Raw genomic sequence first — 27,586 nt, 5'->3', positions numbered from 1 at the left:
ATATTTGTCAGTCTCAGCATTCAACGCAACGATAATTTTATCATATGACACACTTTCTTCGAATTATTCATCTTCACTTTTCTAAGAATGTGATGCAAGTGTTTATACTTCCAATGTACGCAAAATACGGATTTAATACATACAATAGACTAGGGAGTGTCGATAGCCAGCCATATAATACAAGTGGTACACCCAAGTAGTGTCGATGAGTAGCTATAGAGTACCATGGGTGCAACCGAATAAAAAATAAAGTTGAATAATTTCCGAGCCCCAAAAAAATTTAGTAGAAAAAAGAAAAGTGTTGCTACGAACATTATTTCTCTAATAATAAAAGTCACTACCAATATATCTATAACATTCTCATTCTGTATTTCGGAAATATTAAATGTGAATTTTTGTGTTGAGTATGTTTCATATCATTTTAAGACATTTAAAAAATGTTGAAAAAAATTATGTTAAAAAAAAAAAAAAAAAAAGTTGAAAAAAGTAAAATAAAGTAAACTAAACAAGTATAAAAAATGGGTGGAGGGGCCAAAAAGTTGGTGGAGGGGTATTGGGGTCCTTAGAGGTTGGGGTCCTTGATGGTTAATAGCTGCCGTATCATTGCTTAAAATGTATACGACTTTTTGTAAGAGGAATCTGTAACAGCTTAAATATTAAACCCACTATGGGCGTTGTCAAATCCATAACCGCCTCACTATTTGATTTGTAAGGATTCTACCGGATTTCTAAGGATTGTTCTGGATTTCAATATCAAAATTTGTTTCTCGGTATCTAGAACTATATTATTTTCAACGTTATGCATACTCCAATACCAAATATTATTTTATATTAGCCGCACTCCTCACTTGGTATGTGTGTATTATAGCAACCATAGCTAAAAAATAAAGCTAGGTCAATTGACTTGTAAATGATGAATATATTATAATCCTATTCTGACATTTATATGATGTGGCTTGGGCTCCCTTACACTTACCTTAAGTTGATAAGTGAATAAATTTCAACCCTTTACCTGTTTCATCCAATCCAAATGAAAAAAAGATATTCTTATCATTGGCATTCGGTTTTATCCAAATATTCTTGTCCTGAGTTAAGACCCTTTAGACCATATGAATTCTATGCTAAATCTAAAGAATTTTGTCTTATTTAGATAAAAAAAATCTTTTAACCGAAAGTCAGTTTGGATTTAGACCAGGTCGTACTACTGAACAAACAGTTGCAGCCCTTTTGCTTAAAACTAATGATTCACTGAATAATGGTAATTATGTATCATGTATTTTCTACGATATAAAAAAGCATTTGATACTCTAAATCATTCCATTTTTTGAAAAATGAAATAACTCTGGAATTCGTGGAAAGGTATCGGATTTAATAAAGTCATATCTACGTAATCGCGGATTCCAAGTAGACCTGCAAGGCCATCTGTCTCAGCCTAATTCCCTGGATGATATTGGAGTGTCCCAGGGGTCTATACTTGGACCATTACTATTTTTTATATATATAAATGATCTCCCTAATTGTCTACCCTATAAGAATAGCCTAGCACTTATGTTTGCCGATGATACAGTGGTATCTGTTGAAGCTAAAACCCCTTCATTATTGATCGAGAACATAGCGTCTGGAATGAATTCAGTTATCCAGTGGTTTTCTTGTAACCGTCTAGTTCTCAATTTGTCTAAGACAGAATTTATGGTTTTTAGGAGATATGAGCAAGGAGTTGCCAAAGTTGCGATTGATGAGTTAGTTGTTTCTGGGTGTAGAATTAGACGGGTTAAGACATTTAGATATTTGGGGATTATTCTTGATGAGATTTCATGTTTCCGTAGTCCTTCTGACCATCTCCGCATAAAATTAGCCCAAAATTTAGGATATTTCTATAGCAAATAGGCTAAAATTAAATCGTAAATTTAAAAATCTTAATAGCCGATCACTTTTAAAGACTAAATTAGTAGAATATATTATTAACCTTTGATGACGGGGTGATTCTTCTTGACTATTTGTTTTATAGTATTATTTTTAGATTTTGCCGTGCTGGGGTAGTCTCCTTTGTTCTTCTTTTTCTATATGTTATGATGTTTTTTGGCTTATCTTCTTTATCTTTATTTTTGGAGTACTTGAACTCATTGTAATAATTGTTAGCCTTCCTTTCGAGCTTAGCTCCCTGTTGGATTTATTTAATTATTTGTGCTGTTTATATTTGTATGGAATACAATTTATCTTATCTTCCCTTATCATTGGCCTACATAAATACAGGTAACAAAGGGTATCTAATTTGCATAATTATTAAGTGCAATATGAACTTTCTCCAATGTTTACATATATTATTGGTTATTGGGAAGTATACAGAAGTTTTTTAGAGTTTTTTTTGGTAGTGGGGGGGGGGGTCGGACATTAAGTGGAAGGATCTTTCCATGGAATAATTTTTCATGGGAGAATGGACATTGGTATGAAGGGGGCACCGGATTTCCCAGCATTATTTAAAAGAACGATCAGAAATTAAATAAAAAAAACTATTCTGGCAACTGAAAGTAAGGAGCAGCATCAAAATTTAAAACTATTTATTAGAGGGTTCGACCCATAATCATTACCTCGTTCTTTACGCTAATTTTTTTTGCAATTTCATCAGAGCTATTTATTCTAATTAACGCCCTTTGTGATTAAGGGGCCATTCTTAAGGAATTGGAACAAAATTCGAAGTTTAGCGTAAAGAGCGAGGTATTGACTATGGGGCGAACTCCCTAGTACACGAATAAAATATAAGAATATTGAAGTTCGTTATATACGTTAATTTGTAAGTTCCATCGGATCGAAATTTCGAGAAAGCCATTTAGCCAAAAAAAAGAAAATTAAAATTAATATGTGAATTTCACTTTAAATATTAATGTACAGTGAGCCAAAATCAAAGCTGTATTACTTCAAAAATGTTCAGAAATTAGATAAAAAAAAACAAGTTTTTTTTTAATTGAAAGTAAGGAGTGACATTAAAATTTAAAACCAACAGAAATTAGTCTGTATGTGAAAGGTGCTGTCCCCTCCTCAACGCCTCGCTCTTTACGCTAAAGTTTGACTCCGTCTCACAACTATGTGTTTTAAAACAATAAACACTTTAGCGCAAAGAGCGAGGCGTTGAGGAGAGGACAGCCTCTTTCATATACGGAATAATTTCTGTTCGTTTTAAGTTTTAATGTCACTCCTTACTTTCAGTTAAAAAGCTTGTTTTTTTAATTTAATTATGTTAAAAAAGAGCATGGAATAATAAAAAAATTATCTGCTAAAAGTAAACAGCAAATTTGGAACTTAAAAAACAGCCAGAGTTTTAAAGCTACTTAATAAATTGTAGTTATTTAAATATTATTGGGAGGCAGTTGCTCCCTTCCCTTGGCCCCTCTCAACGACGCCACTGCCTCCGGCTGATATTGTGAAACAAATAAGATTTGCAAAGTATCTCTTGCCAGATTTATTAATTTTAGACATTCAGGAGGCTATGATATACAAATTCCTTGAGAAATTGGAATCCAGCTCAGTTTAGCAGTCAAATTTTGAATGGGGATGCGAAAGGTATTAAATATCTTTCTTTGTATTGAACATTTTTATCTTTCTTTAAAAAAGACTATCAGAATTGGAAACTTTCATAGAAATGATGTTATCCAAAGCAAATTAAAATCAACTTGGTGAAAGTCATCTGAAACTTTGGAGCCATGGTAATTGGAGTGAAGTTAAAACAGATAGTCTTGCATAATACCATTTATGTGAAATTTCCATTTTTGATAGTCTTTTTTAAAGAGAGAAAAGTAAAAATGTTCGATAATAAGAAAAGTATTCAAGATCTTTCCCACCCCGTCAAAAATGTAGACAGATAAACTAAGCTGGATTTCAATACATCAAGGAAATGGTCTGCCATAGCCTCTTGCCCTCTTTAGATACAACAGCAGCTTTATGCAGTCTAGCATTACCATAATCATCAAGCACGTGTTCTTTATGTATCAATGTAGAAGATCTTTTATTTCTTAAAAAACTGTCTTAAGCTTATTCTAAAGACCTAGATAATCCAAAATTTATATCTTTGTAATGCTTACAGAAAGAGGAGATATTTTAAATACAATTTTTTTTCTTGCTCATTTGGCGATTCTCTTCAAGATTTCGTGCATTTATTTTTTATTACGCAACAGTGACTAGTACATACTTCGCCATTTTTATCAAGTATATTGACTAAGTTATTCTAATTGTTGTAATAGGCTACCCACTGCAGAAGTCTGGAGGTAAACGTATAGCATACGTCAAGGGCAGAAGTAATATATGAAAAAAAGAAATATAGCTTTTAGACTCTCCCATTAAAAGCCCTTAGGTAAAGTTCTACCAAATCATATTATTGAGTTAGGAATAAAGTTAATACACCATTCAATGCCTTTTTTTATGCTGATTACGAATATAATAATCATTTCTATTGGAAATTAATTTCATTTCCGATAGAAATGATTATTATATTCGTAATCAGCATAAAAAAAGGCATCAAATGGTGTATTCACTTTAGTCCTAACTCAATAGGCTAATATGATTTGGTAGAATTTTACCAAAAAAGGCATCAAATGGTGTATTCACTTTATTCCTAACTCAATAATATGATTTGGTAAATATTTACTGCATCTTCACCCCAAATTTTTGAAATGAAAGAATTTTTGTATTCCAAATAGCACTTCTCCTTTGTTTCCAGACCGTCTGTCATTTCTTCTTGCAGTAGCCTATAGGCTAAACTTTAAATGGGCTCTTTACTTGATGTTTGGGGAAATATTTACCTAGGTATAGAGGAGAAGGGGCTTGTACAAGAATTATCTGAGTGATAGATCATATGAAAACCAAAGGAATGTAAAAAAAAGTGGAGAAAGCAATAAAATATGAACTAAGAATGTGTGAAATGGAGGCCAAGGATCTGGAAGATGCAGCTAGAGGGTGCAATAGTAAAATATTGTACTGACATGTTAATAAATTGAGAGGGAGTAGTCAATCCAGACTTGTCCCAGTTAAAGATAGGAATGAGGCCACACTTAGTGATCAGGAAAGAGAGAGATGTGCAGAACATTTTGAGAATATGCTACACCAAGATACAGTTGCAGGAAAAGATATAGAAGAAAATGAAAAAGTTTGTGATACCTTGGATGTGTAGGAAGATTTATTTTCCTTATCATTTTTTAATCTTAAAAGGATTAAAAAATAACAAGGCTCCATATGCTGATAGTGTGGTAAATGAGTCTCTTAAATATGATGGTTCTGAGGTTAGAAATAAGTTACTGAAGATTATGAATATGATTTTTGAAAAAGGGCAAATACCTAGCAACTTTAGGGAAACCTGTGTTAAACCACTGTATAAGAAAGGTGACAAGAGTTAGTGTGGTAATTATCAAGGTAAAAGTCTGGTCTCTGAAGGTAGTAAACTACTTAGTAATATGATATTTTTTCGACTGAGAAGTTTTAAGAGAAGAACAGTGTAATTTTAGGAAACATAGAGGGTGTGTTGACCAAAATGAGGTGTGTTGACCAAATGAGGTAGGAAATGAGGTTAGCAGCTGATTTTGTATTAAATCAGTAGCTAAGCAGGTTGTATTCTATTCCCCTTTGTATGGATCATTTTGATGGACTTAGTCTAAAGGAGCACAGGAAACGTAATGGGAGACAATGGAATCAAATGGGGAGGAACAACTCTCCTGGACTCAGATTGTGCTGATGATCTAAGTATCCTAGATGAAATTGTGATCAAAATGAATGAAGTTTTAGAGGTTTTGTGAGTTCAGGGTGCTAGGATAGGTTTGAAAACTGATGTTAGCAAGACTAAGTCACTAAGGCTAGGAAAAGTGAAGATGAAAAGGTGATGTTGGGTAATGAAAAGATTGACCAGATGGGCAGCTTCACTTACCTTGGTTGTATTATTAGTAAAGATGGTGGGAGCATTGAAGATGTTAAAAGTAGAATAGCCAAGGCTCAGGGTGTTTTTTAACCATTAAAAGAAGTTTGGAATAATAGGAAGATAAGTCTGCAAACCAAGATTAGAATATTGGAAGCTACAGTGATGACAGTGGTCAACTATATGGCTCTGAAGCATGAGCACCCTGAAAAATAGATGAAGATTTACTAGATGTTTTCTAGAGAAATTGCCAATGGATTGTTATGGGTACCTGGCTAACTGACCATATTTCAAACAGTAGGCTGTACAAAAAGGGTGGTGTAATCCTGCTTTCTTTGGCTATAATGAGAGAAAGATTGAGATGGCTAGGGCACATTCTGCAGATGAAGGATGACAGATTGTCCTTTTCAATCAACCATCCAGAGCTAGACAGAAAACAGGTTGTCCTCAGTTGAGGTGGGATGATATCATAAAGAAAGATTTTAAGGAAATAGAAACTTCCTGGGAAGGTGTAAAGAGGGAGGCTTTAAATAGATTGGGATGGAGGATAGTGTGCAAGACATAAGTTACCTCACAGTAAGTTACCACTGGGTAACTTACTCTGTAATGGTAAGTTTTAGGTTGAACTTACTTTTAGGTTTCATAAGTGGTAATTTTAAGTTTGTGATTAACAAAATGTTCTCAATTGAAACAAATCCATCCCTAAGAGAGCTGCAAATCTATTGTAAAAAAATTTCACTCATCAGATTCAATGAATGAGTCATACCCCTTTGAGCTTATGCTGATGTTGCTCTGTCAAACTATATTTTTGTCATTTTCTGCCTGAGTAAAAAAAGGGGGGGGGGATATGCAATGAGTCATTCACTCTGAATATATAAGATATTTGTAACAGAGGTCAATTTAATTTGGAGTTTTTTACTTTTGACTCAAACATACTGACTGGCTATATTTAACTATAGAGTAAATAATCAGTGAAATCTCTATCTGGCTATAATGCAGGTAGCAAGGCCTAAAAAAATATTCCAGTCCTACCAATCTATGTGCTTTGTGAAAGAATTGTGGGAACCTTTATGGTCTATGTCAATCAATAGAAGGTGTGAAGAAGAGGAAGCTCTTTTAAGGACAATCACTCTTTGAAAGAGAGGAAGCTCTTGCTTTGTGTGTCATCTCATGCTTCAATTTGCTACAGCGGCATTTCCAGGAGACTTTACCGTTTTTGTCAGTATCAAAGTCAAGGAAAGGAAAATCCACAAATACCTAGAAAATAGGAGGATATTTGCATATGATCCCACCCTAGCTGCAGCTACTCTACTTGATCTGCTTTTTGGTGCAAACTCACTGCCATATGATGAGTTTATGGGTGTAGTAAGTCAAGTCAATGAGCTTGCTAAATTTTCCTACCAATTTTGGAAGATGGGGATTCATTTCATAAAAGATCTGAAGCTGAATTTGTTGGGGTCTTGAACACAGAACTTTGTATCCCCAAAAGTGGCCAATTTTCCAAATCATTGTTCTTTGAGACTACAAAAGCTGTCAAATTAGTAGCTTTTTGGTGGGTGGTGTTTTTTTTTTTTTTTTTTTGCAAAGTTGGTGCTTACAGGAGTGGCTGTAAAAATCTAAACAATTTGTGTTAATGTGAGCCTCCTGCAACAGACACTGGTCAGGTTATGGACTAGTTCAGACCCACCACATAGAAACCATGTCAAGCATGAAATAGTCAACAAAATTCTAATGGTCCATCTGTCACTCAATGGTGAAAAAAAATGAGCATTGCCATGCAGCTTCAAAAATACCAGGAAATCAACATGAAAGGCTGGAAGGGATGTTCACCATCTCGTCTTTCTGCCAACAGTTTGCTGCCATGTGATTATGGAGATGGTCTGGGGGAAGATGATCTGCCAGACATAGGAATTGACAATGCACCAGATGAGGAGGAGCAGCAGCAGCTCTAGCTTATATCTTATAAAGAATTATCTGAAGCCTAAATTGCAATTTTTTATAATTTGTTTTCCCTGTGTAAATGAAGTAGGAAATAAAAAAATAACACAAATTTTTAAAAAAGGTAGAAAGTACCTTGCCAAAAATTATGGACCCATCAGCATGACATCAGCAGTTGTTAAGGATCTTGAAAGAATAATCAACTCTGCAGTTGTTAAACACCTTGAAAAAAACAATGTTTTACACAATTCACAACATGGCTTTTGTTCTGGAAGATCTGTTGACACCTATCTCCTTGAATCATATCACATAACCAAGTTGCTTGATATTGGGGTGCCTGCTAACATGATTCTGATTAACTTCTTAAAAGCCTTTGACAAAGTGTGTCACAATTGACTTGCAATTAAATTACATGTGCAGTAAAGCTTGAAGAGAACTCCTTGCTCTGGATCCTTGACTTTCTCTATTTGCATAATCAATGTGTTCAGTTATTTGACAACTCAGGTAGTTGTATTCTTTCTTCCTCAATGCATGTTCTGAATGGGGTCCCTCAGTGAAATTTCTTGGGTCCTACACTATTTAATATCTTCATTAATGATGCTCCTTCCATTATCAGCAGCAAATCAACTCTTAATGCAAATGACCTGAAGCAAGTTGGAATGTCTCTTGCCTCTCCTTATTTTAAAAATAAAGACATAAAAGTTCCTGAAGATGTGCAGAGATGTGCTACTAAAGTGATATCTGGCATGCAACAGCTTTCTTACCCTGTAAGACTGTCAAAGCTGAGTCTCCCTAATCTTGTTAACAGGAGAAAAAGAGGGGATGCCGTTTTAACCTTTAAGTTATTGAGGGCAATATTCTCCCAGCAATATTCCATACTGCTGGTGCCAATTCAGGAACCAGAGGGCATCACCTGAAACTTGTCAAGTAGTCTACAATTTCTAGAGTCTGTACTCAATTCTTCTCAACATGTATTGTCAACAATTGGAACAAATTATCTAATCAAACAGTTACTGCTGAATCCATTGATATTTTTAAACAAAGGCTAGATGCTGAGTGGTCCTCCAGAGAGTGTAAACTTAATTGGGATGCTACCAAAGATGCAACAGCACCTGGTCATCAGTGAGTCTGCATAAAACTATTCATCATTTCAGAGCTCTACAAGGAGTAATCCTTAGATTGCTCCTAGCTGCAATTTAAAGTAATTTAAGTTAAAAATAATATTTTTTCTTATCAATCTGTCAGAGAACAGAAAATATTTTCTTTAAAATTCATGAGTATTTGAAACTTACCACATATGTGATAACTTAAAGGGACTTACCAATGTTACTGGTAACTTATTTGGTATAAGAGTAAGTTTTGAAACATACCAGTAAATCTTGCACACTAATGGAGGAATAGCAAGCATAGCTGTGTTGGCTTCAGGCAGCTTGGTGCCTCCATGAGTTGTTAGTAGTAGTAGTAGTATTATCATGGGTACTAGCAAAGTTATTGGCTGAACCAGTCATGATGAGCAGAGTGCAGAAGGTTAATAAATCCAAGTTTCATCACATTAGCAGGTAAAAGTAGAGAAGTGTAGCTTTCCACAAGTAAGCATGGTTTTGTGCAAGTGACTGAAAGTACCTTGATTGGATATACAGGCCAAATTTGGTGTTTTCAGGTTCTTAATTTCATCTTTCCTTCCATGTTTGGCATGAAGAATTTTTTAACCCATTAACACTGGCTCCTAAAAGATGACTATATAGATTGATAAAGTTTCTATGCTTGATAGCCTAGTTGTCTGCATTAGGGACCTAACTTGGTAATTATTTTTTTTTGCAACTTATGGGATAGAAAATGTTCTCAGACAAGGATGTAAGATAAGATAAGATTTATTGCTGAAAAACGGCTATCACAAGCCCGAAAGGGTCGAATTCGCACTTGAGCGTCAAATAAAGTGAAAAAAGAACAATAAAAACAAACAATTAAGCAACAACAGATAATTATAAAAGGGTTGCCAAATACTTAAAAATTTTAAAAACAAAAATAAATTAAACCCATAAAATTAGAAGGCCAATGTTAAGTCAGCAAAAATGCCAAAAAAAAAACGAAAACTCGTAAAATTTACAAGGGGATAAAGTAAAATAAAAAAAAAAAAACACAAGTTAGTTAGTGACTAAAAAACATAAATAAAAAACCTCCAAATTTGCAAAATGGGCATTAAAATTAATAACTATGAGGTAAAAGTGAGTGGGGGGGGCTGCAGAGATGCACTGGTTGAAAATGTCAACTATGTAAGGGATAAAAGTTCTTCTATATCTTTCAGTGCAAACTCTTATTGGGACAAGAAGGAGATTTTTGTTGACACAGAACGCAGGAGGCGGGTCAAAGGGGTGAATATTGACCAGGGAAAAAGGGAGTTGTTTGAGGGTTATGAAGGGCATTGTTAGCAAAACGCAAGGTAATTTTTGCTCTCCTTTCCTTAAGGGTGACAAGATTAGCTCTCCTAAGAAGGGAAATATGAGGTACTTTACCCTCATTGAAGATAATTCTGAGGCACCTTTTTTGGGCTGCCTCTATTCTGTCCAACAATTCAATGGAAATTCCAGGATGCCAAACAGGACAGGCGTACTCAAGGGTTGGGTATACAAATGACAGGAAAATCCTCAAACAATGTGATTTAGGGCACTTAAATTTTTTAAGGAGTTCAAGGAGGGAAAATGCGGCATTTGCACGTTTTAAGATGCCCGTGTTATGGCAATTCGATTTTAAGTCACTTGAAATAGTAAAAGCCTGTCATTTTATAATAGTAACGGATAGGTCAGTGGGGATTGGACAAGAAAAATAAGAGGGAGTCACGTGAGAATAAAAGGCATGAATGGTCAACATTAAATGGCTTAATCTCATTAGGTTGGTAACAGCTTCGGTTCATATCAATTTAAAGATGTCCATTGGGTTGTTTTATGAATTTTTGAAACATGTCTCTAAGATGGTTAGATCTTCAACGAATTTCCATCTATCTGAAAAATAAAAACCAAGGTTATTTATCATTGTAAGAAATGAATTTGGGCCCAAAATGCTTCCTTGGGGCATACCAATTGAAATTGGGAGGGGATCAGAATAAGCATTCAGGTATTTTATGACATGCGCTCTATTAGAGAGGAAGGACACAATTTTTCCAATTAAATATGGGTCATCTTGAAAGTCATTAGATAATTTTTCTAATAGCATATTGTGGTTGATTAAATCAAAAGCTTTTTGCAAGTCAACAGCAATAACATTGAGCCAGGTATTGGGTTTTTTGAGTGTGTTACATATTGTGTCCATAAGGTGAATAAGATAGTGGATAGTAGATGTAGAGCATAGGTTTCCGAATTGTCTTTGGTCAATATTTGGGATTATCTTTACTTTCAACCACTCAGCTAAAAAGCTTTCATATAACTTCAAAATTGTTACCTTTCTTTTTTATGGGAGTAATAAAACCTAATTTCCAACAATTTGGAAATTTGCCAGTAGAGGTAATTTCATTAAAAAGTACGGACAAAGGCTCTGAGAGATTGTCAGCAAAGGCTTTAATTAGTACAATTGGGATGTCTAGTGGACATGTACTACACTTTTTAATGTTCTTAATTTTTGGCTCCACATCCGAGGGCAAAATAATGGGAAAATTGAGAGAGCACAAATCATAAGGAGTGTCAAAAGAAAGGAGGGAGATTCTGAACTATGGAAGAAAGAAACCTGTTCAGATCATTGGCTGTAACTGAAGGGTCTTCTTGGAAATGGAAATCTATATTATTATGTGTTTTTCCACAAATTTTTTGGCTTTGTAGAAAATAAATCCTGGACTTTGCATTTGTAATATGAAGAAGCAGATTTACGTATTTCTTTTTTTATATGTTTACACAGTGAGTTCGCTTCGGATGTTTTACCACTCTTTAGTAGATTCGATTTAATTCTAATTAATTTTTTCAATTGGCTAGTAATGTATGGTTTGTCATTAGAACAGTTTTTACTTTGTTCACAGGGAAGGATTTTATGTATTTTGTTTTGATCAGATTTTGGAATTCAGAGACTTTAAAATTAATGTCATTTTTTCCTTTGAGAGTCAGCCAGTTTTCATTGGTAATCCAAATGTGTAAAGGCCATCATTGGAAATTGGGCGATAAGAGAACTCAGTAACAGAAAAAGTATGGTCAAAGCTGTTGAGAGGCTTTGTTAATAAACAAAAATGGTAACTTCCTCCTAACGGGGGCAAGGGGACAGGAGGGGTATAGAATGCCTGCATATTGGTGCAAATCTAATCAAGGGTAGAATTTCCTTTTGTTGCTGGTATTTTTACTATTTGTTTTAAGTTTAGGGAACTACAAAGGGAATTTAACTTTAGATCATTAGCATCACCGACTAAGAAAATACCAGCGTCCAGGAATTTGTAGAGGACAAAGTCAGCACTACTATGCAGTTGTTGGTAGAATCGCCGTCTTTGTGCAGCGTTTTGATTTGGGGAATAATAGAAGCAGCAAAACAAAATTAAAGGCGAGTGGTAAAACTTTGGGTCTTACACTTACCCAAATGATTTCATCGTAATCTGAAAGGTTGGGAGCATGAATTAATTTAGGAAAGCGATTATTATTGAGAAATAATATTATTCCACCTCTCATTTTATCATGAGGACGAAGTTTTATGAATTGGGAGGGGTTATTAATTTTCAATAAATTAGGGTTCTGTACTTGGACCTCAGTTACGGCAATTACATCAATTTTGTGTACTTGACAGAGGGCCTCTAGCTCGATCAATTTGTCGAAATTCAGGCTTTCGGCGTTTGTAACTAGAAACTTTGGGAAAGTAAAACGGTTACTAAAGAGGGCAATTTTTTGTTTGTTAATTGTGGGAGACACTGGGGGGGGGGGGGGGAGGAACGTGGAGATGGGAGAGGAGAGGCATCTTTTTTGGGATGAAGGCTGGGATTTGTTTGAGAAGCAGGATTAAAAGGCGGGGCTGGACCGGGCTTGAGAGAAAAGGAGGACAGCGGACAAATTATGGGGATATTATTAAGTTGGGATTTGGGGGGACATAAGTTAGAACTAAAACACTGGTTTACACTAGAGTCACTTAATTCAATGCTTCCATAACCCGAAGTACCTGGGAACGAATGGATGGAAGTAGTGTCTTCTTTGTGGTGATAGAATACGGTGGCTTAAAATTTATTCAGTAGGGCCTACTAACAAATTTGTGTAAAGACACAGATAAGTATATGTACAAGATTTTGACCATTCTGATTCCAATGGTGCACTTTTTATTTCGATTTGACGCCATTTTCAAGGGGTTTCAGGCTCTTTTTCGAAATCACCATAAATTTCTTTTCACAATAAATTTTACTTCTAAGATCAACCGAAACAATAGTTACCATTCCTGATTTAGTGTCAGGTGGCAATTTTTTCTCACTAGAACGCTTTTTTTTTTAAGCGTGTTTTTCAACTTTTGATTACTATGGGCTGTGGTTTGCTCTTTACTAGGTTGCAGCTCCTGCTGCAGCCATGACATTGCAACTTGTGTGGATAAAGCTTAAAAAAAGAATTTGAAATAGGGGCTGTAGCTTGTATGGCTCCTTTAGAATGTTGACATGCTTGAAGAGGATGTTATTTATTTTCCTCATGTTTTGCATTTTTAAAAGCTTATACTTTTAGCTTCAATTTCTTACACAAAAATGACTTACATACTGGTTAGAAGTTCTGATTCTGATGAAACTGTGGAATTACCAACAGAAGATGATAATTCTCTGTGTCTAGCTACTCTGACAGCTCAGTTTCCAGATGCTATTGGATTGAGGTACGAATCTCCAGAAACAGGTGCTATGAGAGGACTGAGGGCCAGTGAAGGAAAGTTGCTGCCGCCAGATGATGGATGGTCAAACCATGTCTACTTCTGTACCTTTTCCAAAGGTAAGAACTGCTTTCAGAGATTTACCTTAGTTCACAAGAAATTGTAGAAGATTGATTTATTTAAGGACAAATCTTTTACATTGTTTGAAGGGAAGTGAAATGTTTGTCCTTGAATGAGTGTATTTAAACTTATGAAGATCAGAATAATCTTTCCAGGAAAATGAATAAAACCCATTGAAGTAAAAATGTATCTTTAACATCCAGCATGTAAGAGATAGAACCTACAGGCCAAAGCACATTAGCCATCCAAAATCAAAAAGGTGTTCTTTGTAAACTGTCAGTTTTGAGTTCAATTCACCATCTGCCATAATACATACATAGCTAGGGATGTCAAGGTTTTACTGGATACATGGAGATTCCACATTGGTAAGGTGGCTAACAGTTGGAATTATTATTTAAGTACTGTTCATGGATTTAAGGTTTGGTCTCAGGATGAAACGAATCTGCAAATAACAAAAACAAGTGGGTCGTAATTTTTTTTTCTTTGATGAGCCTGTAAAAATGAATATATATGCAGAAAAAAGTACAACAAATAGGTAGGGAATACCAGGGCAAAATGAACAATTGGTTAATATGGGTACCCAATTCCCATGCACTCCAGGTAACTCTGGGTTAAAATTCATTATAGCCAAAACAGGTAGTATTAATGGAAGAGACACGTGGTTGATGGATTTAGTTGCTAAGATTATACATTCATTTCTATGAGAATAAATTTGCAAAGGTAAAAGTAAATTTCTTGGTTTTCACTTAATTAAAATATCAGCAAGTATTATTTAGCTATAGATAGTGTTTAAGCTAAGTTCAAGAGAGTGTTACTTAGGCTATGGATAATTGCAATTTGAAGTGGTACTTAATGGAGTGGGCATGTTTTAAGTTTCTTATTGTAACTGATTTAAGTGCAATAAAGACAACAATGACCAGGGTAATACGGACAGGGGTATCCACGATGCCTCATTTGCTGAAAAATCTTCTCTGCACCCAGATTATAATATCTAATTCTGTTTCAGATAGTAGGAACTTGTCTTAAGAAAGTCAATCAGGGGCTTAACAGACAGGTAGGCAATTAAAGAAGCTTTGATAATGATTAACAATGGTGTTTCCAAGAAGAAAACAACAAAGTAACTCAATATTCCTTGAGCAAGCCTGATAAGATAGGCAGAACTGTGGAAATAAGTGTCCTTTAATGAACTTGAGAGCAAGGAATCAGAGGTATTTAGGCATAAAAAAAAATTAAGTACTATTGGAGAAAATAATCTAACTAATTATCTTGTAAAAGCTGCACTGCAGACTCAGTCCAAAACAGTGTCATATTCTGACCAATTAGTTTGCAAAGATGAACAAGAAAAAGATTCTAAAAAGCTTGGAAAATAATAAAACTGCAGTTATGGATTAGCTAACTTTATTCTTGAAGAGAAACCCAGGTGAGTCTATCCAAGCTCCTCGGGCTACAATCATCTCTCAGGTTACAGTGATCAATAAATTGCAGTTAATGAGTTTTTTTTACAGTTACTCAGCTGTGCTAGAAAAGGGGAAATTTGAAGCCCATGCTACATGGAACGTTGACAAAACTGGCCTCATGACTGTGCAAAATCCTAAGAAAGGGATTACTCCAAAAGCAGCTAAGCAAGTTGGTCAACTAATATCAGCTAAGAGGGATGGATTTGTAACATTATGCTTTGCTGTTAGTGCTACATGTGTAGTAATTCCCCGTTTGTATGGTCTTTACATGTGTTCACTTAAAAAACACATGGGTCTCTGGTGCCTACTAGCATCAAAGGTGCTGCTTACATAGGCAGATGAATGACTGTTGAAAACTTTACTGAATTTCTAAAACACTTTCAAAAGCACACACAATGCAGTCTTGCCGCAAAAATCATATTGATTATGGACAACCATGTGATCCATATTAGTTCAGAAACACTGGGATATATTAAAACAAATGAGGTTGTAATCATTAGGTTCCCATCACATACAAGTCACAAGCTTCAGCCCCTGGAAAGATCTGTCTCTGGACCACTTAAAGCTACAATAGAGCTGGTGATACGTGGATGCCTAACCATCCTGGTACGCTAATCAATATTGACAATACTGCCTAACTGCTTGGTAGTGTTTTTTCACAGGCTTTCATGCCACAAAATATTCAGTCTGGCTCTAGAGTTTTGGAGTCTATTCCTTCAACCATAACATTTTTACTGATGACGAATTGCTGAGTTCGTATGTCTCTGATCATGCAAAACTAGCCTCTCCAAGTTTCAATCCTCCTGAAAACAAGGATCTGTCCCAACTAAGGACACATCTAATGCATATTTAGAATTACCACCAGAAACATCAATATGCCCGAATGTTAGTCTTGAAGAGATTTCTCTCACCCTAAAGCCAGTGCCAGAAAAAATACTACCAACCACAAAAGGAGTAAAAGCATTGTAGCCACCAACACAACTGCAAACATCCAACTGATGAAAGACGTCACTGACCAAACATCAAAAGTCAAGGGAAAGAAAAATGTGAGAAGAACAAGAAAAAAGGGAAAAGATATTGGTTTTTGACAGCATAGATAATAGTCAGGATGAAATAGAAAAAGAATTCATCTAAGTGACTCAGATGATGAAAGCATGCACGCAGAGATGGCGGAAGACTTGTACTATAAAGATGTGAAAACCGTTGACTATGTCTTTGTCTTAGAGGGAAGAATAGGGAACATTCCCACCTACTCAATTAGCGAGATCATTTCACTGGAGGGATAAATGTGAGATACTCTACTTGAAAAGGGTGGCCGGTGTTTACCCCTGGAAAATCCCCCCCCCCGCGGAAAATTAGGCTTTCCGAATTTGAGGATTTCATTTGAGTTGTTTTTTTTTCGTAGGGGGAAGAAATTTTGGTACTTGTGTATTACATGCCACTCATTCCAATTTAAGCTGTGTAAAACTCGTGAAAAAAACCGGTTTCTTCGTTAGTTTCTTTCAGCTTAGCGTGAGACAAGACAAAGACTAGTGACAGATTATATGGGAAATATATAATTTGGGCTATATATTTGCACATAAGAGGGGTGGGGGTTAAAATATTTGGACAGTTTGAAGCAGGTTTGAAGTTAGAAAATAATTCTTACTTCATAATATGCAGAATAATTGTACCTAACACATTTTGCATGCAGACCTGCTATACTTTACCCCCCTTCCCCTAATGTGCAAATATATAGCCCTAATTTGTTTCTAAAGTAGCAAAGAAACTGGTTTGTTCTTGAGTTTTATGCAGCGTAAACTTGAGTGAGTGGCGTATAAAACACAGTTACCTGAATTTTTCATGGAAAGAAAGCCGGATTTCCAGTATTATTTAAAATAAGATCAGAAATTAAGTGAAAAAAAAGTTTTTTCAACTGAAAGTAAGGAGCAAAATCAAAACTTACAACGAACAAAAATTATTACATACATGAAAGGAGTCGTCCCTTCCAAAAGACCTTGCTCTTTACGCTAAAATTTTCACTTTTTGTCCTAATTCTTTAAGAACGATTTCGGAAACACAATGGCAGGTTAATTAGAATTTGCTTAGCTTTAGCTTTAGAATTGTTAGGCAGTTCAGCTTTTTTTTCTAAATGCTATATAAAAAAAAAATTAGCGTAAAGAGCGAGGTCTTGAGGAGGAGTCAATCCTTTTCATATACCTAATAATTTCTGTTCGTTTTAAGGTTTGATGTTGCTCTTTACTTTTAGTTGAAAAACTTGTTTTTTTATTTAATTACTTACAGAACATACAGAACAAAAAATTTAAGAAAAGTATAGAGCCTCATTAAACCAAAAATGAGCAGAAATAAAGTCAAACAATCTTCAAAGTAAAAACTATGGAGTCTGATAGAAAAAAAGATATAAAATACTTTTTTTCTATGAAAAAAATTATGTCAATAAAAATAAACAGAAATTAATTTAAAAAACTTTCCACAAAACAAGTTTGTCAAGGAATAGTAAAAAGCCTCATTAAGCCAAAAATGAGTAGAAATAAATTCAAAGTATTTTCCAAGCGTAAAACTACCACTTATTACCATCAATAAATGGATTGAACCCAAAACGAACAGAAATTACAATAAATAACCGATTCAAACTCAAAACGAGCAAAATTTAACATGAGTAGGGCTCAAAACCCCGGAACCTCCTCAAGACCAGAACATAATTTGCACTTTACTGTAAATAAGATACATTTTGAATGTTTTCAAATTTTTGACTTTAATAAATAAAGAAGTATTAAAACTATAGAGAATAAACATCAGAATATTTATATTAAACTGACAATACACGTTTTTTTTTTTTAGTAAAATGCAAATTGTGTTCTGGTCTTCAGAAGACATGGGGTTGTCAGCCCCAATCCTTTTAATTTTTGCTCGTTTTGAGTTTGACTAGGTTATCTTTTGTAATTTTTGTTAGTTTTGAGTTTCATTTATTTATTAATGGTGATTTGTGGTAGTTTTTGGTGTGTAAATTCCACTTTTGGTGTGTAAATTCCTCTTTTTCCGTTCCTTAGTACTTTACAACCAAACTATAAAAAAAAACTCAAATAAAACTCTCAAATTTGGAAACCTTATTTTCTACGGGGTTATTTTCCATGGCAGTATTTTCCAGGGGGTATTTTCGGGGGGGGGGGGGGGTAAACGGCTAGAACCTTGAAAAGATTTGTGTCAATCATGAAGTTCGCGAGGACAGATAAGATCTTTACATTTGAAAGAGTCAGCATTAAAATGAACATAGGACCTCCATTCTTTACTGGAGGCACTATACAACAAGCATAACAGCTTGTTGTTTAAGTGAGCCTATCCTAATTTGACATCAAGTAGTTTTGACTGCTGAAAGTACCAGACCAGACCTGCATCTGAATATTATTCAGGTTGTTGCTTCATACCTAGTTTTTTATGTATGCAAAATATTTTTAATATATACCAAACAAACGCTCAGTTATCTGCTCTCATATTTCTGATTTCAACAATCCAGGGTATAATGAGCATCACTGTCCACATTACCCATACTAAATTTTAATTATACCCTAATATTTCTGGTAGGCTACATGAATACCTATTGCTTCTTTTCATAGAACACTTCCTACAGGAATCCGGTAAGAGATACAAGTTTGTCATGTATTTTTCGGGGTGCTACCATTTCGACTAACCGTCACAAGTACTAAACGTCATAACATCTAAAAAAAAATTATAAGTTTACATAATGGTAATAAGTATATAATAGTTTAGAAACAAATTTCGGCTATATATTTGCACATCAGGGGGGTGGGGGTAAAGCATAGCATATATTAAATACGTAACCTAACCTAGGTACCTTTCCCCCCTCCCCCTAAACCCCAAAAAACTAAAGTTTTAAAATTTGAGATGTTATGACAGTTAGTGGTTCTGACGGATTTTTTTGTCGGTGTTATGACGGATTTTGTCGATGTCCTGACGTTAGTGCTCCTGACGGTTAGATGTTATGACGCCTTCCAGTATTTTTCAAATAAAGCCCACATAATAAAGTTAATTGCTGGTACACTCGGATGTGGAAAAATGAGTCATACTAGAAAGCTGTTTACAATCCTGTGAAAAGTTTTCCAGAATTTCCTGGTATCCCTTACTATGGTGTCAAGAAGATTATATTTGTTGTATTACACCATAAATAATGTGTAATATTTATGGAACTAGAATCTTTGAATAAGAATCAAAATAAAACTACCTAGTTAGTATCATTAATTTCTAATATATTGACGCTGAAATTATGTCAAGAACCTTCCAAGTCATTATAGCCTACAATGTTGTCTTTCTGTTAACATAATACCACTTAAATTTGGCTTGTTTTTTAACACCAATACAAAACACACCTATTTCATTTATTTCTAGCTAATTGGCCTCTTTTATAAGATAAATAGGCATAAAGAGATTCGTGTTTGACATCCCTCAGTTCAATATTTCAGAGATGTTTATAGAGATTATCTTTTCTCCCGAAGCCGAGGGCTTATCTGGCACTCATAAATTTACAATAGAATAAATATGAAGCTTCTGAGCTTTCTGTAGATATGGTTTTCTGTTCAAGGATTGAAATAATAAAAAATGTTGAGCAAAGCAAGGGTCTATTTGGGAAGGGTTTTAATTATTACAAATGGCTAACTAAAATTTAAAACAACATTTTCTTAAACGAATGATATCAAATAAAGAACAAAAAAATTAAAATAAAAGCTAGAGTATTTGCCCCTCCCATTTTAAATACAGGGGCTGCAACCCCTTTCATTGCCTCAGAGGCTTCTGTTGTTTGCACTTTATTGAAAACTAAAAAAGATTAGTTTAAAATTGACGTTTTAAATGTGTATTGACTTACTGATGTTCTATACTTTTGAATGAAATGAAACTAAAAGGAAGCAATAGTGAGTAGAATAACACTTTTAAAATATTAACATACTATAGGTTGTCACAAATGTATTTTTCCTGAGAAATTGTTTTCGCCTTTAAACTTGATTGTTGTTTATGAATTCTTCGCAGCGTTGTGATTAAAACAACTGTTGAAATGTAAGTATTCTTTAAAGCAAAGACGACACTCCTGTCGGAGTTGGCAACCCGATTTTTATTTGAGGTATTATCTGTTAATTGTGAACTTGCGTTTATTCATTTTAGTTTCTATTTGTCTCAAGTTTTATTCATTTATTAATAGTAATTTATGTTCTAATTTAAATTTTAATCATTTTAGGAGTATATTTCCACTCGTTTAGATTTTAGTATCTATTTACTTCCTTCAGGGAGTTTGTTTTTCAAATTTTTTAAAATCTAATCTCCATTTTTATTTTAATTAGCATATCTTTATTATTTGTTGTTCATGTAAAGTATATGCTATGTACTGTTTTTTGTATATTTGTTTTTTTGCCTCGAAACTAAAATATTATATTGGACTGAATATTAGTAGTAAGCGTTTTATTTAGAATAAATAACAAATACATCCATCAACAGAAGTCAAACATATTATGGCTATTTGCCCTTTCTAAAATAAAAAAAAATCTGATATCTGCAGTAAGAAAAGAAAGATATTTTCTGACTTCTTCTCTGATATTGAGTTAGAAAAAGATGTCCACAGTCACCAAAAAAAAGAGAAAAGAAGAAAATTAATTAAGAAAAAAGAATAAGTATCATCAAATAAAAAAATGAATAGCAATTTAAAACAGAGTCGAAATTGCCTTATAGTAAGCAACAGGAACAACAATTGCCGAGTTAATGCATGAAACCTAAAGCAAAAAGAATTTGAAATTAATAATCAAGTCAAACTTAACCAAACTGAAATTACCACAAATAAAAGTTGGGCTGCTGCCATCTAAACTCTTGGTTTTCATGTGCAGTTTAATGCAGAGTAGATATATTTTGAATATATCATTTTGTCATAATATTCTAAAAAGCCAAACTACCAATTGAGTTCTAGAAAAACAAAATAAGAAAAAACATAAGAGCAACCTCTAAAAATACATATATTTGTAACAATGAATTTAGTATTATTATTTTTGAAGGAGGATTATTTTCATCACTACTTTTTCCTTTTAATTCCAGTTCATTTAAGTTGACAACTAAAAAAACACTAAATTTTCAATTAAATTCTCAGTAAAGTGTAAATCTAACTTTTTTGAAGGGGAAGGGGAGTAACCGCCTGACTCGTATTTTGGACTCGATTCGTAATTTCTGTTTATTTTCAGTTTGACTTCTTTCGTTTTAGTTTTAGTTTGTTTTTTTTAGGCTTCATTTAATCATTCATAGTATTATCTGTTTGTTTTAAGTTTGATTTATTATACGCCATTGTTTATTCTATCTCTTTGTTAGATATTTACCATAAAGCAAACTACTTGTCACTATGAAATGAAAACCAATATAACTCTAAAACAATAGATAAAAGAAACGTCACAAATAACAATAGAAAACAGTTTAACACATGTAACTAACAAAGTGTTTTGGTGCATTAAATTGATCTAGATAAAATCGAGTACCCACCACATGGTGCTGAAATGAATAAACACTAAAAGAGTAAACAATTCAAGAAGGCAGGTTGTCCTTCAGTTCAGTTACCCTGTAAGTAACTGAAAGTCACTAATTAAAATCAAATTGCTGGCATCAAGCCATGGCTAATTGGAGAAAAGGCCAAGGCTAAGCTGGCATAAGCCTTTTTAGGATTGTTTTAAAAAGTATGCCATTTTCACTTGTTGATAGATAGTGTATCATCCATCCTAGGGCAAACTAAGGTAGATAGTCATAAAACTAAATGATTATCGAGATTTTTGGGTTGACTCATGACGGACAATGTCGACTGGACTTGTATGTAAGGGGGGGGGGGGATGGACTGAATTTGCTTGGACTCACAGTTCAGTTACCCTGTAAGTACCTGAAGAGAGTAAGTACCTGTAAGTACCCTATCAACATCGATTACACATATAATTTCACTTTGGATGCGAAATTTGGGGATTCTTAGACTGATTTGGTCAAAGTTACTCTCTTGAAATTTTTATTCAGTTCCATGCGGGACTGTGGAGTTGTTTGGGGGTGCATTGGAAATCAGGTTGCCCTCCGGTCGATTTTGACCTAAAATGAGCGGTATATCTATAAATTTCCGATTGAATAAGTCCTCTTAAAAGTTTTTACGATCATCCATCCTGTATGGCGAGGCCCGGAAAAAAATGGGGGAATATTAGCGTTGTAAAATTACCGTAATATAAAAACTCAGTAAAATCGGTAAAAATGGTAAAAATAAGGTAAAGTAAGGTACTCCCTAGGAAATATAGGGAAGACTTGGTGTTTTAGCATTACCCTGTGGCCACAAGACCAGTTGAGAATTTCTTTTTAAGCATCACTTTCAGCTTTTTAATGAAATGTTTTAATGATTCTAATTTTCCTGGGCTGAAACAAAGATGAAACTCCTTCATCTAGAGTCCCAACGATTTAATTAACAGTCTAGTTTATCCCTTGGTTAGAACATATTTTGATGTGTTTTTAAAAGTTTTTCGTGTCCCCATCCCGAACAAAAGTCCTGGTTTCGTCTCTGAGAATTACATATAATTTTTTTTCTCCACCCTCCCTTCGTCTTTCCATTAAACTAGTTACGTATTTATATGAAGATTCTTTCGAAGCAACTGCTGAAAGACAATGATCGTTAAACTAGAATAAGAATTTCTTAAAGACACTGTAGTCGATAACAAATCCTTCGGTAGCAATTGTTTGAAAAGCAGGCTAAATTTTGGAATAGGGCCCTGGAACTTTCGATTTCCAATTGACTGATCCTCCTTCAAAGTTTATTCGACCACCCCTTACGCATGAAGTGCCTCTGGAATAAAATAAATGAACAAATACGAATACATTGAACCCTTAAGGGTCTTTACTATAGGCAATGCTATACGATTGCCTCTGACTTAAACAGAAGAGTAGAAACTCCAATTTCTATTCTAATAAAGATCCGGAATTATTCAGGGGGAAAATAGTGGATAATTTTACATATTTGGGTGGAGGCACGTAATATAGAGTCTTTGAATGAGACGTAATCCTCATCTTGAAACTAGTGTATCAGCCTTTAGCCCCAGAAGGAAAAAAAAATTATTTTGGTTACAGCTAATTAGGAAAGAAGACATACGTGATATTTTGCTCCTAAAATAAAAATAAGGTAAAATAGAAACCTAAACAATACCTTTCTTTTGTGCCAAAAGGTGCAATTTTCATGGACCCCTGCGTCCCCAAAAAAACTTTTGGTTGAATTTCACGAAAATCTTGGATTTTTTGTGAAGTTTAGGGGTATTGGAAGCATTATTTTCAACTAGAGAAAATAGAAAAAAAGTACACCGTCTTTTGGCCCACAATAAAGGTTATGTAACAGAATTTAAGCCGTCCTGGCTAAGTGGTTGGCGTGCTGAGTTGGGGATCCTTTGTCCGAGGGGTACGGGTTCAATCCCTGGCGTGACCGGTTATATGGTTTGGAACGGGGTCAGTGGTGCGATCCTGTAAGCTCAGCCATGAGTCGACCCATCTCTAAATAAGTACCTGGAGAAGTCTGGGGAAGGTAAGCAATAAGAGTGCGCAAAAGTACAAGATGACTGCTCCCAAAACCCCCCATTGCACTTCCTGGCTGAAGGGCCCTGAAGCGGAGATAAGCACCGCCGGTTTGGACCTTGAAGGTCTTGTGCTGTCATACTTACGTACTAATGCATTCTGTCACTCGCCACTTGTCTTTGTGGCTATGAAACCAGTTTTCTCGGATCTTACATTCAGATCGAAAACTTGAGTGTGTCCTGGCGAATTAACAAGTACAGGGAATTCTTGCCCAATCTTGTTGGTGAATAGTCTCATTTAATCTAGCTTGTTTTTTTGGTTTGTTTCATTCAGTCTTTCTTCCGCTCTGTTTGATTTACTTTAAAAAATTAGTTTTCCTTCTTTCTTTTGAGCACCGAAGACAGCTGGTCGTAAGTCACTGACAAAATGTCTGCTTCTGTAATTTTCTTTTCTGTCCACTGGCTACCCTCTTTTTTCACGGTTATTTGATTATTTTTTTTTGTCTTGTTTGTCATATTTCAATTTTGCTTGCAGCTCTTTCTGTCTTTAGCAGCTCAGAGAACTAATATAATTTTATTATAGCTAATATTTCACAATTTCAAAATTCTAATTACCTGTACCATAATCTATAATACACTTTATTGTTTTGATAACAAAGGACTGAAGTGACACAGACAACCTTTTAAGACAGCTGACACTATACAGCTATACACAAAGAAAAATCGGTACTTGTATGATATACCCCCTACCTAATATTCTTCTAACATGTTTTTCTGACGCTCAATCCCAATGAAATATACCTAAGTATGATAAAAATATAATACTTTAGAAAGAAATTCGGGCTATATATTTGCATATTAGGATAAAAAGGAGTAGTGGGGCATTGGAGGTAAAGTGTAGCGGGTCTGCATGCCTTATTTAATGTGTTAGGTACAATTATTCCGCATAGTATGAAGTAAGAATTGTTTTCTAACTTCACATTGTCCAGAATACCTTACCCCCCCCCCCCCGCCCCTAATGTGCAAATGCATTGCCCAAATTATATATTTTCCATCTAACATGTCACTTTTATTTGTCTTGTCACATACTGAGCTGAATGACATAAACGAAAAAACCCGGTTCTATAATGGGTCAATGACTGAACAACTTGAGCGGTAGAGGCTATATCATACAAGAACCGAACATTCAAAGAATCGTATCCAAACCTGTCTGTCTATCTGTTAAAGAGAGATATTTATGCACATTATAGCTTGTTTTGAAGCTGTGAAAATTGCATGGCGTCGTAAATATGTAAGGTACCGGTAAAATACGTAAATTATGTAAAATACATAGATTACGTAAAATACCAATTTTACGGGGATCCGTAAAATACCCAATTTTACCTGTTACAACAGTAGGGAATATCACTCTTTACTAAACCAATGCTATAGCATTAAATGTTTACTTTTATTTTCCAGGTATCAAACGAAAGGTAGATCAAGATGTAGATGTAGCAAGCTCAGCCAAATCCAAAATGAGGACAGTTGATCTTATTGTGTTGGGTCTTCCTTTTTCTTGTGATGAATCCGCAATGAGGGAATATTTTTCGCAGTATGGTGAAATAGTAACTTCTGAAATTAAGAAAGATTTGCACACTGGTAAATCGAAAGGCTTTGGATTTATTCACTTCAAGGATTTCGATAGTCAGATACAAGTTTTAGCCAAGAAACATTTTATTGGTGGTCGGCTTTGTGAAGTCAAGATTCCTAACGAAAAAGTTAGTATTAGTCAATTAGAATTTTTTTTTAGTGTCCTTTCTACTCAGCTTCTCATATTCGCAGGATTTTTCTTCTTCTTTTCTTGTGTAGAATGGAAGTAGAGCTGCATCCCAAGCATTTTCCCTGTTTAAATAACACCTTTTTGATCATGTGGATACAGGACAAGTTGTGGAAACGGTTCTAGGTGTTTACCCCCCCCCCCTCCCCCTTCGAAAATACCCCCCCCCCCTTTCGAGGTAAATATATAATTTGGGTTATATGTTTGCACATAAGGGGGGGGTAAAGTATTTGGACAGTTTGAAGTCGGAAAACAATTATTACTTCATAATATGCAGAATAATTGTACCTAATACATTTTGCATTCAGACTGCTCTTTCACTATTCTTGACCGCTATACTTTACCACCCCCCCCCCCCCTAATTTGCAAATATATAGTCCAAATTTGTCTCTAAAGTAACGAAGAAACCGGTTTGTTCTCGAGTTTTGCACCGTGTAATCTTGAGTGAGTGTCGTATAATACACAAGTACCGGAATTTTTCAAGGGGAGAGAGAACCGGATTTCCGGGTATTATTTAAAAAGGACGAGAAACATTTGGAACAAGTTTTTTAACAATTATTTTCTTTTAGTAATTTAATAAAAAAATCAAGTTTTTCTACTGAAAGCAAGGAGCAACATCAAACCTTAAAACGAACAGAAATTATTACGTATATGAAAGAGGTTGCCTCCTCCTCCTCAAGACCCCGTTTTTTACGCTAAAGTTTTTTTGGAATTCTAAAACAAAGCTAATTCTTCTGATTAAGCGGCCATTGATTTTCAGGAATCGTTCTTAAAGTATTTGGACAAAAAGTTAAAACTTCAGCGTAAAGAGCAAGGTTATGTGGAAGGGACAACTCCTTTCATATACTGAAATAATTTCTGTTCGTTTTAAGTTTTGATGTTGCTCCCTACTTTCAGTCGAAAAAATTGTTTTTTAAAGTTTAATTTTTGATCATTTTTAAATAATACTGGGAAATCCAGCTCTCTTTCCATGAATAATTCCGGTACTTGTGTATTATCCGCCACTCCTCAAGTTCACCATGTGTAAAACTCGAGAACAAACCGGTTTCTTCGTTAGTTTCTTTGTTACTTTTGAAACAAATTTAAGCTATATATTTGCATATTAGGGCGGGGGGGGGCGGGTTAAGTACTGCGGGTCTGCATGAAAAATGTATTAGGTAGAGTTATTCTGCCTATTATGAATTAAGAATTATTTGCTGACTTCAAACTGTCCAAATACTCCACCTTCCCCCCCCCACCTTATGGGCAAATATATAGCCCAAATCATATATTTCCCGTCTATTTTGTCACTTGTCTTTCTCTTGTCTCGTGCTAAGCTGAAAGAAACTAACGAAGGAAACGATTTGTTCCCGAGTTTTACACAACGCCCCTACGGAAAATAAAAACAAAACTAAAAAAATTCTCAATTTTGGAAAGCCTTATTTTCCACGGGGGTGGGGGGGGGGGTAAATGCACGCCACCGTGGAAGCATGCTCGTTTCATGTCAACTTTGGTTGAAATACACTTCTTTGATTTTTTTAATCCATTGGAAACTTAAGATTAGTTTTTTGTTCAATCAGTAAACAATAGAAACTCACTTTTTGTCAGATTGCTAGTATTATAAAATAACTAACAGTCTTTATCCGTGAGGACAGGGGCTCGATTCCTGGTGTTGCTGGTTATTTGGTTCGGAACAGGGGTCAGTGGCGTGACTTTAAGCTCAGCCAGACTCGACCCAGTTCTCAATTGACACCTAAAGAAATCTAGGAAAGGTAAACAGGAAGGATGTGCGAAAGCAAAGGAAGAATGCCCTCCCCCCACCCCCCATTGCACTTCCTGGCTGAAGGACCATGAAGGGAAGATCAGCACCGTCAATAGGGACCTGTAGAAAAGAAAGAAAGTACTATAAAATGCTGTCCTATGAGCGTCTAACACGTGCTGATCCTACTAATTTGACAGTGAAATACTCACTTTAGGTCACGTCGCATAATTGTTTTCCGATACGTGATTGAATAAG

General features: G+C 34.9%; 2 protein-coding genes across 3 annotated transcripts in view; one reads left to right on the top strand and one right to left on the bottom strand.

The window, feature by feature from the left end:
- LOC148951156 (protein adenylyltransferase Fic-like) overlaps positions 1 to 27,586 on the bottom strand; it is a 464,238-nt gene that overhangs the window by 379,023 nt on the left and 57,629 nt on the right. The gene's annotated exons all lie outside the window — the stretch shown is intronic.
- Positions 4,187 to 27,586, top strand: part of LOC148951157 (TAR DNA-binding protein 43-like) — a 39,882-nt gene continuing 16,482 nt past the window's right edge. For both annotated transcript variants that reach the window (XM_089090682.1, XM_089090681.1), the window contains exons 1-3: positions 4,187 to 4,259; positions 13,498 to 13,752; positions 25,233 to 25,531. In XM_089090682.1, coding sequence (XP_088946808.1) covers positions 13,518 to 13,752; positions 25,233 to 25,531 — 534 coding nt within the window. In that variant the 5' untranslated portion in view covers positions 4,187 to 4,259; positions 13,498 to 13,517. The remainder of the gene's footprint in view (positions 4,260 to 13,497; positions 13,753 to 25,232; positions 25,532 to 27,586) is intronic.

The sequence above is a fragment of the Artemia sp. Qi Xiang Cuo genome, chromosome 6 (genome assembly GCF_049724085.1).
Source record: "Artemia sp. Qi Xiang Cuo chromosome 6, ASM4972408v1, whole genome shotgun sequence".
NCBI lineage: Eukaryota > Metazoa > Arthropoda > Branchiopoda > Anostraca > Artemiidae > Artemia > Artemia sp. Qi Xiang Cuo.
Note: the sequence above shows the minus strand (reverse complement) of the source record. Positions and strands in the feature narration are given on the sequence as shown.